Below are 15,888 nucleotides of genomic sequence, written 5' to 3' on the forward strand. Positions count from 1 at the left end.
AGACGGAGTTTCACTCTTGTTGCCCAGGCTGGAGTGCAATGGCATGATCTCAGCTCACTGCAACCTCTGCTTCCTGGGTTCAAGTGATTCTCCTGCCTCAGCCTCCTGAGTACTGGGAATACAGGCATGTGCTACCACACTGGGCTAATTTTTTTGTATTTTTAGTAGAGACGGGGTTTCTCCATGTTGATCAGGCTGGCCTCAAACTCCTGACCTCAGGTGATCCACCCACCGCAGCCTCCCAAAGTGCTGGGATCACAGGCGTGAGCCACCGCGCCCTGCAGGGAACCCTTCTTAGCTGTCCTTTTCAGTACTACCTCAACTGATTTTCCCTGGAAACTGCGTTTCCCAAGGGCTCTTCCCTTCACACAGTTGTGAGCAGTTCACTTGAGGATCAGTGCTCTTATTCGTTTGTCTACTCAGGCAATATTTATCAGCTCTTTATGTGTACCATGTACTGTACAAGGTGCTGTGTGTCTGATGGTGGACAAACCTGCCTTCTTCATGTTGAATGTCTAGTCAGAAAGAGTCACATTAAACTCATCAGTGTGCAAATACATGTATGTAATTAAAATTGATAGACCATTGGGAGATAAAAGGTTCTATAACACAGACTTAGGATATTTTGGAGGGCTGTACCCAAATTAAACTGGATGTTGGCTAGGATCTTAGGTGATCACTTAGATGATGGGTCATAAAGGTCATTGTTATTTCTCTGTGTTTGGAGTATTTCTGTGTACTGAATGGGCTCAGGCCAAATCCCTGACCTCGATTAGCTTTTCCTGAAGGGTCAGGGACAGCAAATGAGAAACCATGGGTGAATTTAAGTAAGCATAGTACCACCATGGGAATAGAAACCTTAAGTCCATTCTTTATGTCACCTGGAGTAGTAACATTTTCATATGCAAAACATGGCATACCTATAACCCGCAGAATGGAGCTGCCTTTGTTAATGCAGCCAGTTCTTCCACAGCGTAGAGAGGAGGTGGTCACATATAAAGCTTGAAAATTTCATTTATTTCCAAGGATTTTGTCATAGATGTCAAACAGACATTTTCTTTTCAGAATTTCAGGATATATTATGGGAAAAGCAATTTTTCCTGTCTTTTTTTTTAGCCATGAGATTCAGGTTTAAGGCATATCGTATAATGGTTAAGAACATAGGCTGAGGAGTCAGGAAATTTGAATTTTATTCTAGCTTTGCACTCCTTACTTGCTCTGCAGTATTGGGCAGTTAATTTATCTTACTAGCTTTAGTTTTCCTCATCTATATAATAATAAAAATAGCACCTAATTTATAGAGTTATTGTAAGGTTTGAACATGATAATGTAGGTGAAATTCTTAGTATAGTGGCTGAAAAATATTAAGTGCTTAAGAGACTATTATTATCTTCTTTCTTCACGGCATTTATTATTATTTGAAATTATGTTATTTATCTTGTTTATTTCTTGCCTGTCTTTCCTTCTCAGAGACCATGTTAGTCTTGTTCATTGCTCTACCCTCAAAATGATGCCTGCAGTAGGTGCTTAGGAACTATTTGTCTAACAAATAAATAATGGCTATTATTATTCATGTCTGTTCCAAGCAGGTGCTTTGGAAGGTTCAGCAGTGAATATTGCCCAGGCTCTGCTCATGTTTAGTGGGAGAGACAAGTCTATAGACTCGTATCATCACTGTCAAGGCCACGAGGCTGAATGTGCATTGTATTTTTTTGTTTGTTTTTTGAGACAGAGTCTTGCTCTGTCGCCAGGCTGGAGTGCAGTGGCACAATCTCAGCTCAATGCAACCTCCGCCTCCTAGGTGCAAGTGATTCTTCCACCTCAGCCTCCCGAGTAGCTGGGACCACAGGCACGTGCCACCATGCCTGGCTAATTTTTGCATTTTTAGTAGAGACAGGATTTCACCATGTTGGCCACGATGGTCTCGATCTCTTGACCTTGTAATCCGCCCGCCCCAGCCGCCCAAAGGAATGTGCACTTTAAATGAAAACTTTTTCCCCCTGGGAGCTGGTAGTAGTAAACCTTCTATAAAAAGCCCATTATACAAATCCATTCAGTTCTCAAATGCTTTCTTAGCATGAGAATCTGGTGTTTTTGAGATGTATATAATATGTTCCAAATTACTTTTTGTTAAACCTCACTTAAAAATAATTGAATTTTTTATTTAGTGCTGGAATTACACTAGGTAATTGCCAACTATTCCTAGATTCATGCTTTCATGTAGTGCCCATGTTCCTGTACTTCCTTTTCTTTCAGTAGAGGCAAGGTTTCTAGTATCTTTCCTCTGTTCTTCCAGGTCCAAAGAGAGGAAGTTGTCAGCAGAGAAATCACTGGAAAACATACTAGAAACTGAACCCACATGAAAGGTCTCAGAGCATCTTCAGGTGACTTATGGTCCCAGTGTCACCTCTAGGGTCACCAGCATCTAGGGGTGACACTGGGACCATGTTACCTCTAGGTGCTGGTCTCTTACAGCATTAACACTCATGAAATCTTGTTACTATGAAACTCATAATTTGATTTTTTTCTAAACTTTTTGTTTGTTCTAAGAGTTATTTATTAATGTTTAACTTCCATCACTTATATAGGAAATTTTAAAACATAATTTCATACCATTCTCTTAATTAATTTTAGTAACCTCCCACAGGGCCAAATGGAAACTAGTAGAGAGGGCCACTCATTAAGTCTTTTGTGACTCCCCCCAACCCCCATGCATGGGACAGTTGGGATTTATTGGTTGGTTGGCTCCAGGATGTGCATCCCATTTATTTAATAGAAAAGTTTCCAGGAAATCTTAACATTGCTTTGTTTCCTTTCCAGCTTAACATACAGTCATATCGAATATCCTGACTAGGGCGAGAATTTCTTAGTAAACGAAGGCTGCTATTGAAGATTTTTGTTAGAACAGATGAATTTAAATAGATTTTCTCTAGGTCTGGATGTTGATGACTTCCTAGGCAAAAAATCAAAACCAAAACAAACAAACAAAAAACAAAAAAACATAAAAACTTAGATGAGGTTACACACACACACACACACACACACACACACACACACACACAATATATATATACATATATATGTTAAGGGTTTTTTTTTTAATTTTTAAAAAGGTAGACTGCTAAAAGATAAATTGGACTTAGATCTTATTCCCTGCAACTATGAGAAACATGACATTGTTGGTTGGTAGAAGAGAAAAGAGGATTATAAAAAGGGTATGAAAATCTTTGGGTATGAAAATGGTTATAACATAGAAAAGAGCATTAAAAACTTTGATAGGGAATGCCCTTCATAAAAGACCTCAAGCTCTTGCTCAGGCTCAGGTGGAGAGAAACAGTTTAGCTCAGAAAACAATTGGAGGTATAGCATTTATAATAATTTACATATCCAAAGATGTCCACATCCTCATCTCTGAAACCTGGGAATATGTTAGGTTATATGCAAAGGGGAATTAGGCTGCAAATGGAATTAAGGTTACTAATCAGCTGACTATAAAATAAGGAGATTACCTTGGATTATCTGAGTGAGCCCAGAGTAATCATAAGGGTCCTTAAAAATGTAAAAGATGGAGGCAGAAGACAGAGAAAGAGATATGAAGATGGAAATAGGATCAGAGAGATGCTATGTTGCTGGCTTTGAAGATGGAGGAAGGGAGCCTTGAGCCAAAGAATGCAGGCAGCCTCTTGAAGCTAGAAAAGGGAATTGAATGGATTCTCTTCTAGAAGCTCTAGAAAGAAACATAGCCCTGAAACACCTTGATTTTTAGCCCATTCAGACCCATGTTGGACTTCTGACTTACATAACTATAAAATAGTAAATTTGTGTTGTTATAAGCCACTAAGTTTGTAATAACTTTTTGCAGCAACACAGATAAGAAACAAGGATTTCTTGTCAGAGAGATTGACTCTGAAAAATCTGGTGGCCACAGGCTCGAGGATGTTAAATGTCGGCTGTCCACCTTCATCTTTTTTCTGTTCAGGACATCATGTCCTGTTTGGTTTTGGTCCACACTCTCAGCTCCAGGAAGCATGGCCAGAGCCAGAATGTGACATTGTTAATATTTTCTCCCTCTAATTATGCCAGTTACATTGGATTAACCAGAAAAATTTAATGTGGTACTGTTTGAGAATTATATCCAACCATAATCACTTGAGGGAAAATAGAAATAAGTTCTCTTCCCTGCTGGCTTGGTGGTCTTTGGTAAATATGTGCTTTTGGCAAGTGGACCCAACTGTCACCTACCAGCACTATGGGAATTCTGGATAGGAACATGTGGCGACTGCAAAGCCTTAGCTTGGTGCTTTTGTTAAAGCAGACTCTAAAGGGTTGCTGGCAAAGACTTTGCCGCAGATCATAACCAGGCTGGCTTTCTTTTCTTGAAATAGGATTTATAAGACCTAAGAGATAAAAATGTTGCCATGAAGTAGCTTGTTTTTTTTTATTTCACTTGGCAAAGAGAGGCAAGGACATGCAAATATCCTTTTTTTTTTTTTTTGGGAAAAGAATATAAAATTGCCCAGCAGGTTTTAAAAAAAGTGTGCTTACATTTGGAAACTACAAAACAAAACTGATGAGAAACTGAAATGTAATGGGTGATAACTGAGTAGGGAACTGGACAATTAGAAATTCAGCTTTGATCATCTAAAACAGTGGTTTTGACCATTTTTCAGCAGTTGCTGGGAGGGATTGATCACAAACCCCTGTAAAAATGAACCCCTATAAGAATGGACCCCTGTAAAAACTATGGACCTTCTCTCTAGAAAAAAAGAGAACCTCACAATTTTTTTTCATAAAATTTAGGAACTTCCCAGACTTCTGTAAATTCATCCAGGGACCCTGGGTTCTGATTTCTTAGGCAAAGTGCCCCTAGCATGGTGATAGGGGATGCATAGATGGCCATTATAAATCAGAGACGGGCACTGCTTCTAGCTTTATTATAACTGGAGCACAGATCTTACGTGTGACTCTGAAAAGTAAACCAATCAATTTAACTAAATGAAATTACACTTCATGGTTCATTCAGGTAAATTTAATGGTTTAAAAGTCTCTTGGGACATCTAAAAGGTGAGGATACCGGCTGCTTTGAGTTAATTTTTTCATATTACTTTTCTTTTATTTGAATTTTTTTAACATTTATTTTTTGTGAACTTAGCCCTTGATAATGCAGTCAGGCCCCCGGTCCTGGAGAACACAGTTCTCTTGGCTTTGGCCCCTATTAAAGCTGCCAGTAAGCACCCATTTAGATAGATTGGTATTATGTTGAGTTTTTGTATGCTATAGGAAAAAAAGAAAAGTATTCTTGAAAATGAAAGGATGTGGTGATACGAAATTCGTATTCATTGTATTTGATGTTGCAAAGCATGTTTCAGCAGATTCTTGAAGAGCTCTGCAATAGCAACTTTTTGTGGTTGGGGAAAACAGCCACAGGCTTGTACTGATTCATTAATAATGTATTAATTCATCTTAAACCTGAGACAAATCTAGACTCATGAAGAGTCTGAGTGCTGCCTCCTCTACCCCCATCTACCCATTTCCTCTGTTGTCCGTCATTGTAGCCGCAGCCACTGCAGTATACTAGTAAGCTGTGTTTGCAGTTGGTGGTTTAGCACTGTTAGGAACTAGAAGTGGAAGGGAGTAGCTACTGATGGGCCACCAAGCTATGAGTGCAGGAAACAGGCCAGAGAAAAGAAACAGATGACAGAGGCTTGGAGTGGAAAATAGAAGAAACCTAATAGCAAGAGCGTGAGAGCCAACATACTTAAATAATTTTAAATCTGCGTGAGATGTATGTTGTGGCAAGAGAGACCTTTTTATTTTCTTTCCCTTGGATGAATAGTGTCCTTTCCTTGATCTCCTCTTTAGACAGTTGTGGGTTAAGGGCTGGAAGTGAAGGTTATTCTCCAGGAAAATTTTATAGCATTTGTAACTGTCACGTGGGGCAGGAATACCAGGTACATTTTGCTGTTAATGATGCTTTATGTATCAGCGACTTATTATGGGGATAATGTGGACAATCAAAGAACAGGGAAGGCACAGTCTCCTTCACAGCAAAGGCCTGCAGGGGAGGAGGGCAGCTCTTTTAGGAAAAAGAGCTTTTTCTAGTCATGGAAAAAATAGCCTAGAGAACCAGCCCTCCTAAGTGGAAGCACAGTATAGAGTTCTTGGCTCAGTCTTGATGGCCCCTTCCTTTCCTGCAAGAGAACAAGGAGTTTTTGCCTTGTTGTTTTTGACCTTTATCTTTCCCCTTGAATAAGCAACTTCACAGTGGTAACAAGAACTTTCCAAGGTAGGCTTGGTGGCCGTGACCCAGCTCTCAGATCAGACTTGGCAGAGAGGTGCCTGTCATGGAGGATATTATTCAGAGTAATTAAAACCACACTTCTTGCTGATCTGTGAATACAGTCCAAAGTCTTCACTAAGATTTTCACCAGACATCTGCAGGCTATTTCACCCATGTCATTCTCCTGAGTCAAGGTCAGCTTCTGAACATTTTTTTCATACCTGACCTGTGTTCTTTTGGGTCAGTTACAGAAAAATGCCTAAGATGTTCTGAGGCCAGGGTTTATTAGAAGAGATTCCCAGGGGTCCTTGAGTCGGCAGCTTCGTGTGAGGTCTCTATTTCCTTTACTTCCTCCTTTCTGTTCTTTCACCATCCCCAATAAAATATCTCCTTCCCTACTCTTCCCTCCCCAGCCTTTCTTTTACTCATGGTAGAAGAGGGTATGTATTAATTCATTTAGCAAATGCTTATTACCTACTTTGTGCAGGCTGTGCTCCAGGCTCAGTAGAAGTAGCAGTAAGCAAGATAGAAGAGTAAAACTAGAGTCCTTGCCATGGCCCACAAGGCCCTCAGGATCCGTCCTTATCATCTTGCCCCCACCTTTTTTTTTTTTGTAAAATGGAGTCTCGCTCTATTGCCTAGGCTGGAATGCAGTGGTGCAATCTCGGCTCACTACAACTTCTGCCTTCTGGGTTCAAGCAATTTTCCTGCCTCAGCCTCCTGAGTAGCTGGGATTACAGGCACCCGCTACCTCACCTGGCTACATTTTTTTGTATTTTTTGTAGAGACGGGGTTTCACCATGTTGGCCAGGCTGGTCTTGAACACCTGACCTCAGGTGACCCACCCGCCTCGGCCTCCCAAAGTGCCGAGATTACAGGTGTGAGCCAACACACACGTGGCCTCCATGCCTCATTTTCTATTCGTGCTCACTCAGCTCTGCCCCTCTCTGGCCTCTTAATGTTTCTTAAAAACCTCCTCCTGCCACTGTTCCAAGGCCTTTGCAGTGGCTCTTCCAGCTGCTTAGAAGGCTGTTTTCCTGGAGATCTGCAGGGCCCACTTCCTCACTTTCTGGAGAGTTTACTTAGTTTTCCCATTCACATTGAACCCTCCCGGAATACCCAACCTCTGGCCCTCCATTATACCAGGTCACCCTGACCTGCTTTATTTCTCTCCATTGCACTTTTCACTCTCTGTCTTAATATGTGTTAAATAATTATTGATGTCTGTCTCCCCGCCACTAAAATGTATACTCCATGAAAACGGAGACTTTGCTTTGTCTGCTGCTGTATCTTCAGTGTCTAGAATAGTGCCTGTACATAGTCCTTCATAAATAATCCTTACTGAATGAGGTCTAAATGACTGAAAGAATGAATGATGGAATACATAGATGAAAAGCTCACAATAGCTTGTATGGTAGGGTAGTGATTCAGAGGCTGGTTACTGAATTCTAACTGTCACGGCTAAAATCCCTGCTCCACGAATTAGTTGTGTCTTTGAGGGCATGTTACTTAATTTAAGCCTTTTTGGCCTCATTTTTCTCATCTGTAGATAGGAATAAGAAGAACACTACTCTATAGAATTACAGGAGAACTAAATCAAGCAGTCATGTAAAGCCCTTAGCACATGCCTAACATATAGTAAGTTCCCAATAATTATTAACTGCTATTATTATTGGATTATTTGCCCAAATCAAGTAGAGCCTAAGAGATTCTTCAGGATCACTCCCTTCCTCACCAGACCAGGAAGGGAGTGATCCTGAAGAATCTCTTAGGCTACTGAGACTTTCCTGTTGGCAAGCAAAGGTTAGAAAGGGACCCCATTAGAGAGACCGTCCCTGGGGAAAGCTTTATCTAAGGGTTTCTTAATATACCTGGTCCTCTCCTTCAAACACATATTAAACATTTTATCTTACCAGATAGGCTCCAAGGAATTACAGACATCCCCTCTGGAAATAACTGTTTTTTGTTTAAATATTAGCAACCAGTTAAACATTATATTGACTTTTTTCTTTCTCTTTTCTAGTACTTTTTAGATTGCAGTAAATAATTGCTTAAGGCTACACTTTAGGAGACACTTGCAAATCTTTCTTTTGCCTTGTGATAACAGGAGAAAACCATGTCAAAAGTCATTCTGACAATTTGTATTTTAAGGTTTATGAGCTACCATTTAAAGAAGGGCAGTTATTGATTGGTAAGCCTTCTTAAGATGTTGGAGCTTTGATCTTAAATCCTAGGGAGGCTTTGCAGAAATTGGACTCGACATTGTTGACAGGTTTGTTGGTAGCTATTCTATGGCCATTAATTAAACACACACACTCATACACACACTTTATTTACTACCCGGGAATAAGTGAATTGAACTTGACTTTGATTTCTGGTGGGAAGCTATGAGAAGGTCCAGGGAAACATCAAAGGAACTGTCTTAATCTAATAGGACTGACTCTCAAAGGACCTAGCCTGAACATTGAAGAGTTCTTGATTCCAACACTGGTGTAGTTTCTTTTCTGTAAAGCACTAATTCTCCTTAATGATAAGAAAGTTGCAGGGATGGCCTGGCATCTTGGCTTGTGTCTGTAATCCCAGCACTTTGAGGGACCAAGACAGGAGGATCACTTGAGCCCAGAAGTTCAAGACCAGCCTGGGCAGCAGAGTGAGTTCTCATCTCTACAAAAAAATAAAACAATTAGCCAGGCATGGTAACATGCACCTGTTGTCCCAGCTAATGCCTGTGGTCCCAGCTACTCAGGAGGCTGAGGTGGAGGCTTGCTTGAACCTAGAAGGACGAGGCTACAGTGAGCCATGACTGTGCCACTGCACTCCAGTCTGGGCAAGAGAGTGAGACACTTTCTCAATGGGAAAAGAAAAAAAAATAGGAAATGTGCAGTGGCAAATAATCATCTCCATCCCAGTCCGTTGAGTTCTGTAGGGTTACAGGCTCTCTTATCTCACTTCCAAAAGACTCCTTCGGAACATGTGCATACTTTTGTTTTGCATTTTAATAGTTTATACCTTTAAGATCTCAACTTTAAATCTTAAAACTTTTTTTCTTTTTAATTGTAGGTTTTTGGAATGATCACAGCTGTCTTAAATCTTCTATGCTCCTAGGCTGTTAGAAACGAGGACTTGACACATGTAGAAGTATAAATAGGGCCAGATGCTGCCTTTGCAGAGGCAAATCTGAACCTAGTAGTTGGGAGGTCCATTACTGCATCTGCTTCTGAAACCCCAACAGAGCACTCACAACAAGTACCCACCGCATGCCTGTTGGGTGCCAGCTCTAAAGGGTAGTGAGCAAAAGAAGCAAACATCCTGCTCTGCTGGAGCTTATGTTCTAATGGACAATTAACACAGTAACAAAATTATACAGTATATCAGAAGGTGTCAAAAGCCATAGATAAAAATAAAGGAGGGAAGGGGCTGATGTTACAGTTCGTTTCTATTTTAAATAGAGTGGTCTGGGAAGGCCTCACTGATACAGTGATACCTGAGCAAAGACCCAAGGAGCTGAGAGAGTGAGCCCATGCCACAGGTATGGGAAGAGGCAGCAGCAGGCACAGATTCAGAGTCAGGAGGATGCCCAGTGTGTGGGTGGAGCAGGGAGGAGGCTGGAAAGGGAGTGAGGGCTGAGGAATTGTAGGAGGCGTGAGAGGAGGTCTCGGCAGATCATTTCGGGCCTTTTGAGACACGTAAGACTTTGGCCTTTTCTCAAAGTGAGATGGGAGTCATAGGAGAGTTTCTCTCTCTCTCTTTTTTTTTTTTTTTAAGACACAAGAGTCTTGCTATGTGTTCCCCTGGCTAGACTTGAACTTCTGCGTTCAAGAGATCCTCTCGCCTCAGCCTCTTGAATAGCTGGGATTACAGATATGTGCCATCATGCTTGGCTTTTTAGGGGAGGGTTTTGAGTGGAGGAGTGGCATGATCTGATCTACACAGAGTAGGATTGCTGTGGCTGCTGGGCAAAAGCTGGGGACCAGTTAGGTGGCTGCTGTATTGACTTAGGCTACACTTGATTTACACTATCCAAGATAGTGTAGTTGGAGCCAGGGTGGAAGCAATGGAAGTGATGAGAAGTGTTTGGATTCAGGATATGTTAGGAGGGGAGAGCAAAAGGATTTCCTGATGGGTTGGGTAGAGAAGAGTTGGTATGTCTGTAAGATTTGAGCCTGAGCAACTGGATCATGTGCTCTGCCACACGTGCCTTTTTATCCACAGCCCTTACTGGTCTCCAGGTTATTATCAAGCAGTCACTCTGATTGCGAACCTGTAGACACTCTGGTAGCCAGGAGAAACACCTCTTTGGTCTTCCGAGCCATTGCAGATGGTACCAGGTTAGTTAATGAGACAGGACTTGGCTCACCAGTGTAAGTTACGTAGCCTTTCTTGACACCATCTCATTACACGTTTGGCATCACATTCTGGGGAGGAACTGTGATAGGTGTTGGTGCCATCCAAACATGCTCCTCAGCTCTGAGTCTAAAAAATGCAGGAAAAGAGCAGAAGAGTAGGAGAAGCTAAAGGAAAGGGAAAGAGTAGAGAGATCTCGAAACTTTTAGTGTGAACCACAAACCACTCAAAAGAAGAATATCAGGAGCAGCAAAATGTGTATCTTTCCCTGGTGTTTTCCCTTTTTATTTCTACCTTTCACTTCCCCTTGAAAGATAAAAAGATGTGATATTTCTGCAATAACTGGAGAGGGAACTATTGGACTAACATGGAATGTGACAAAAACAAAGGTTAAGCCCCACATCTCTCCAAGTCATGGAGAGATGGCGGGAGAAGAGTTTATGGATCCCTCTAGTCAGATACACCGAAGATACAGTGGCTCTCCAAGATCCCACTCCTGACTGCACCCACCATATCTCTCCTACTTAAATAAACCACCAAGCATGCTGTGAGAGAGCACAAGGACACAGTTTACTATGATGTTAGCCAGTGATAGAGCTGAAAAATCTCACCCTGTTTGTTTATGAGGAATCTTGTTTCCCCTCCTTGCCTTGCTCACATGGGGTGGAGTAAATCTTAATCTGAGTTCTTATCTCAGGAAGAGCAAAGGGTAGCCCTGGAAGCCTTATAAATAGCAGATGCAGGACAAAATGAAGAGGAAAAGGGAGGGTGGAGACCAGTGGAAAATATCTGTGGGAGGCCAAGAAATCCATAAGGCTGATGAGCTAGAGAAAGGAGCAGGTGGATGGGTGAGCTGGTGCCTAAGGGCGCAAACTGGAACCTACCGGATGGGATGATAGGGAGACCAGATGCACTGGCATTGGGTCAAACCAGATGGTGGGCTGATATTTTTTAAAGGATTTGTAAGTCCTAGGAACAAGGAACCATGAGGGTACTGGGGCCTTGAATCCCATTAGTAGAAGACAAAAGCATGCTCTTTAAAAATGTAAACTCATCAATTATAGAATTTATCAAAACTTTGGGACAGACAACTCACTTGTGAAACTCCAAGGAATCTCTGGATTCTGTATTGATGGAAGGAGAAACGGAAGAAATAGTCTACACATTATAAGTTAATTAAAAACTCCTCCTTAAGAATTTAAAGTACATTTCCTAAGTGTGCATTCCAAACCAAACAAAACTTGATCTATTTGTATGAAATAGGTTGGCTTCCATGTGGAGTTGAGAGAACAGCTAGCAGTGCAAGTAGGGACTGATGAATTATTGAGCAAATTTTGAGCTTATAATGAGAAAACTTTTATAATTTCAGCATCTATTGCTTTCCTAAAAATTGGACCCCTGCACCCCACCTCCGCAGTTGCTGTGTCTAGAGCAGCCTGGCCTCAGTAGAGACACAGCTGCTCTCCTGGTTGTTAAGACATAAGAGTCTTTTTCTGCAGCCCTTGTCTCTATCCCAGCCTTAATTTTAGGTTCCAGAGTTATTTCCATAATAACTATGATGATGGACAATGATAGATCCGAAAAGTCTCACCCTGTTTATTTATTAGGATTAAGGGAGCCACGTCTCCCTTGCATAGACACAGAGCCAGGTTGGACTGGAGGGCTTGGTGCGCTGCAGAGTTCACGAGGATCTGCCTTCTTCATTTCATGTAATAGCTGATTCTCCTGCTGAAAGGAAAACTCTAGTGTAATCTTAAAAAGTCAAATAAATGTTAAGTGTTAATATTAAGAGAACATTTTAAGTAGTGTGATTAGTTGTTAAATGACTTTTCTGTTTAGAATATGCAGATATATCCATTAAGTAACTACCAATAACACAGCATCATTTTCAATGCTATTTCATAAATACGTCTTCCCTTACTTACTTCCGAAAAGTATAACTGTCACTTTATAGTTGAAGTTGAATAGTGCTTTCCACCACTGACTGTTTTTGCTTGCTTGTTCATTATTATCTGTAAAGGTATGGAAACCTGACAAGCCCAAACTGTGAAGAAGATGGAAGCCAAAGTTCATCAGAGTCCAAAATGGTGATCAGGAAGTGAGTCTGCCTTTTCTTTGCATTCTAAACTGTCAGTCAAGACAATTTCTTAAAGTAGTTTACTAGAGGTTTTGATTTCTTTGAATGTTGCCATGATTTTTTTCCCATAATGCATCCAGAGGCTTATTGTTTAATTACCTAACAATACTCATTTATGTATCCAGCAAAAGTATCTCAAGTAACCACTGAGGGCCAGGCACCGCAGCCTGGGCGACAGAGTGAGACCTTGCCTCAAAAATAAATAATAAATAATCCAGAGCTTCTCTGTCCCATGGGGTGTTTTGAGATGAAATAGATTTTTGGGAAGTAGCAGTTTAGAATATTGTACCCTGGATGTGAAGAGTCGTGTTCATTATTTTAAAGTCTCATTCGAATTCATTGTATACCAGGAATCAAACTCCAAGCTAAACTGTTTTAAAGGGTTTTAGAGTTTTAAACATATGAGGCCTTAACAAAGAACTTCACACAGAACTCCCCTGAGGGGTCCATCCTCTGGGGACAATGGTCCTTTCCTAAAGTCTCACAATGATTTGGTGGAAAGTTCGTGACCCTTTTCCTCAGACTGAGTTGCCTTTTAAAAAATTATGCCTGATGAAAATATGCCATTTTGTCTTATAATGGGTTGCTCTGTCTTGCAGATTCTGGAATGTTAAAATCCCTTCTTACTGGTGACCTCTTTCTTCCATCCATTTCCCTTTCTTCTGTCTTTCTCACTGTTTTTTTCCCACATCTTTTGTTGCTTTTCATCTCACTTCACTATTAGTTATTGGCTCTCTTTTTCTGAAACTACCCTTCTCCTAATTATTTCTGTGCCTAGATAGGGTCACTGCCTTGTGTTTGGCTTTTTGAGAGGAAATCAGGGAAGCACCTTCTCCTGTATGTTTGTAATGTATTGCAAATTTCCCGGTCATCCCAGACCTCTGGCATCTGACTTGCAGCAATGATTGAGGGCTTCCTGATGATCGGTAGATGTGTAGGAGGTATGGCAGTGGTTCTCAACAGGGCGATTGCTGTCCGCCAGAGCACATTTGTCAATGCTTGCACACGTTTTGGTTGTCTCAACTTGGTGGAGGGATGCTATTGGCAACTCATGGATAGAGGCCAGGGGTGCTGCTGAACATCCTAGCATGTGTAGAGTAACTCTCCCCCACCCCGACAAGGGATGGTCTGACCTTAAATGTCAATAGTGCCTAAGCAAGAAATGCTGCTGTATGGTGTTGAGGCTCTAGTTCTCAAGTGAAACTGTCTTTATGAATACCTAACATATGTAAAAATAGGAGCAGGCCTATTTGGAAATTTCTTTATCTGTGTCCCTTCTTAAAATTAGCTGAATCAAATGTGGATGTGATCCGGAGGCAGCCACATGGAGAGGGAAGGGCGCTGGTTAGGGAGCCGGGAGAACGTGGATTCTGCTCCTTCTCTGTCACTCACTCTGTCACTTACCCGTCATCTGACCTCGGCTTAGTCACTTCACCTCCCTTCCTTTCAGTTTCTTCACCTGAAAAATGAGTGCTTGGAATAAATGCTCACTGAGGTCCTTTCAAGTTCAGTGATGTCTAAGATAAAATTTATTTAGCTTATTCTTTCTCTCTAAAAAAATTAAAATGAATAGCAGACACAGAGGTACAGTCTACACAGCAGAGTGGACTTTTTAGAGGTGCCTTCCACCACTTTTCTTTGTTGGAAAGTGTGTTACCAGTTTGATGAGACAGGAAGAAATACATACACAAGCTTTGACTGTTACTAGTCATGACATCACAGCTGCTCACTGGGGTCATGAATCAAGAGCTGAGCTAAAGCATTGTCTTGTGGGAGTAAGGCAAGGAGTGGCAAAATGCCCATTGTTTTCCTTTGCTATGAATCTGTTCTCTTGTGATTTCAGGTGGAAAACTGACAGCAGGAATCCAATGACATTAAAGAAGTAAATGTCCTGTTTAGGGCAGTTGCCTTCAGTTTTGCAGACCTGGGTGGAGGAGAGGGTGGGGACAGGGACTCACTATTGGGTTTAACCATGAACAGAAAAATGCCCAAATATTGTTTGTTTTTCCATTTTTGCTGTAAGGCATAGAGCAACCCTTGCATTTTATCCAGGCTCCCAAGTACCAAGTACAATCTTTCCTGTATTTCCAAATATGGATTTAAACCTTTTGGAAGGTAAAAACAACCTTAAAGAAAGAAAACGTGGAAATACAGATGAAGCATTCAAGATGAAAGATGGGTTTCTGATGTCTTGGACCCCAACCGATAGTGTTCTTCGTGCATTTAAAAAAGTATCAGATTGTGCAGGGACTCCCACGTGCGAGTACTTGTAATTCCCGTCCAGAGTTCAGGCTCTGTACAATGTCAGGACCCTCTAAAGTTATCTGGCTAAAACAAGAATGTCTTCCGTTGCAGAGGATTCAACTTCCAAGGCTTCTGGATGTTGGCATCTTTGCCACATGGTGATTTCTGATGTTAGTGCTGGGCTGATGTATATAAGCTGTACCATATTTATTTCTAGGATCCCTAAACTGGCCACTAATTAGCAATTAGGAAACTCACTTTCCATGACAGAAGAAAACATTTCTGCCTGTATTCATTCTACCTGTGCCCTTTTCGTGCTGACATTTTTACACGATAAAATGCTGTGTTTTTGAATAATAAAATCTGAACCAGATGGAAAAAACAAATTGTCAATAGGGCAGATTTATTATAATCATTGAATTCAAAAGTGAAGAGAATGTAAAGAAGGGATATTAACCACATAGAGCCTTTACAACACGAATCTTTATTTTCTAAATTGTGTATATGAGGTGACCATATCTCCTTTGGTATATATATAACTTTATTTAAAGATATTTAAAACTCCTCAGGAAATGATGCTTTATTTCTTTCCTTTAATGAGTATTGTAAGGTTGAAATTGTTTCTGTTTTCTTTAATTGAATCTCATCAGTTTCCTTGTGGAATGCCAAGTTTTGTTTTCTCAAACTCTCTACTATGGTAGCACTTCAAATTGTTGAAACCGTTCTGCTTTCATTTCCACATGTTCAGAAGATACAAATATTGTTTTTGTAATCTTTTCCCAGAAGTTGTAAACAGTGACACCAGATTTCAGTCACTGGTAAAGGATCATGTAAAGAGTAGTAATCCATGACACTGGACACACTTTTTTTTTTTTTTTTTTTT

General features: G+C 40.9%; 1 protein-coding gene across 3 annotated transcripts in view; it reads left to right on the top strand.

Moving 5' to 3' along the window:
* Nucleotides 1–15,888, top strand: part of RGL1 (ral guanine nucleotide dissociation stimulator like 1) — a 288,449-nt gene that overhangs the window by 217,470 nt on the left and 55,091 nt on the right. For all 3 annotated transcript variants that reach the window (XM_017524379.2, XM_017524381.2, XM_017524380.2), the window contains one exon: nt 12,645–12,722. In XM_017524379.2, the coding sequence (XP_017379868.1) occupies nt 12,645–12,722 (78 nt within the window). The remainder of the gene's footprint in view (nt 1–12,644; nt 12,723–15,888) is intronic.

This window comes from Cebus imitator, unplaced genomic scaffold (assembly GCF_001604975.1).
Source record: "Cebus imitator isolate Cc_AM_T3 unplaced genomic scaffold, Cebus_imitator-1.0 Scaffold33, whole genome shotgun sequence".
Lineage (NCBI taxonomy): Eukaryota > Metazoa > Chordata > Mammalia > Primates > Cebidae > Cebus > Cebus imitator.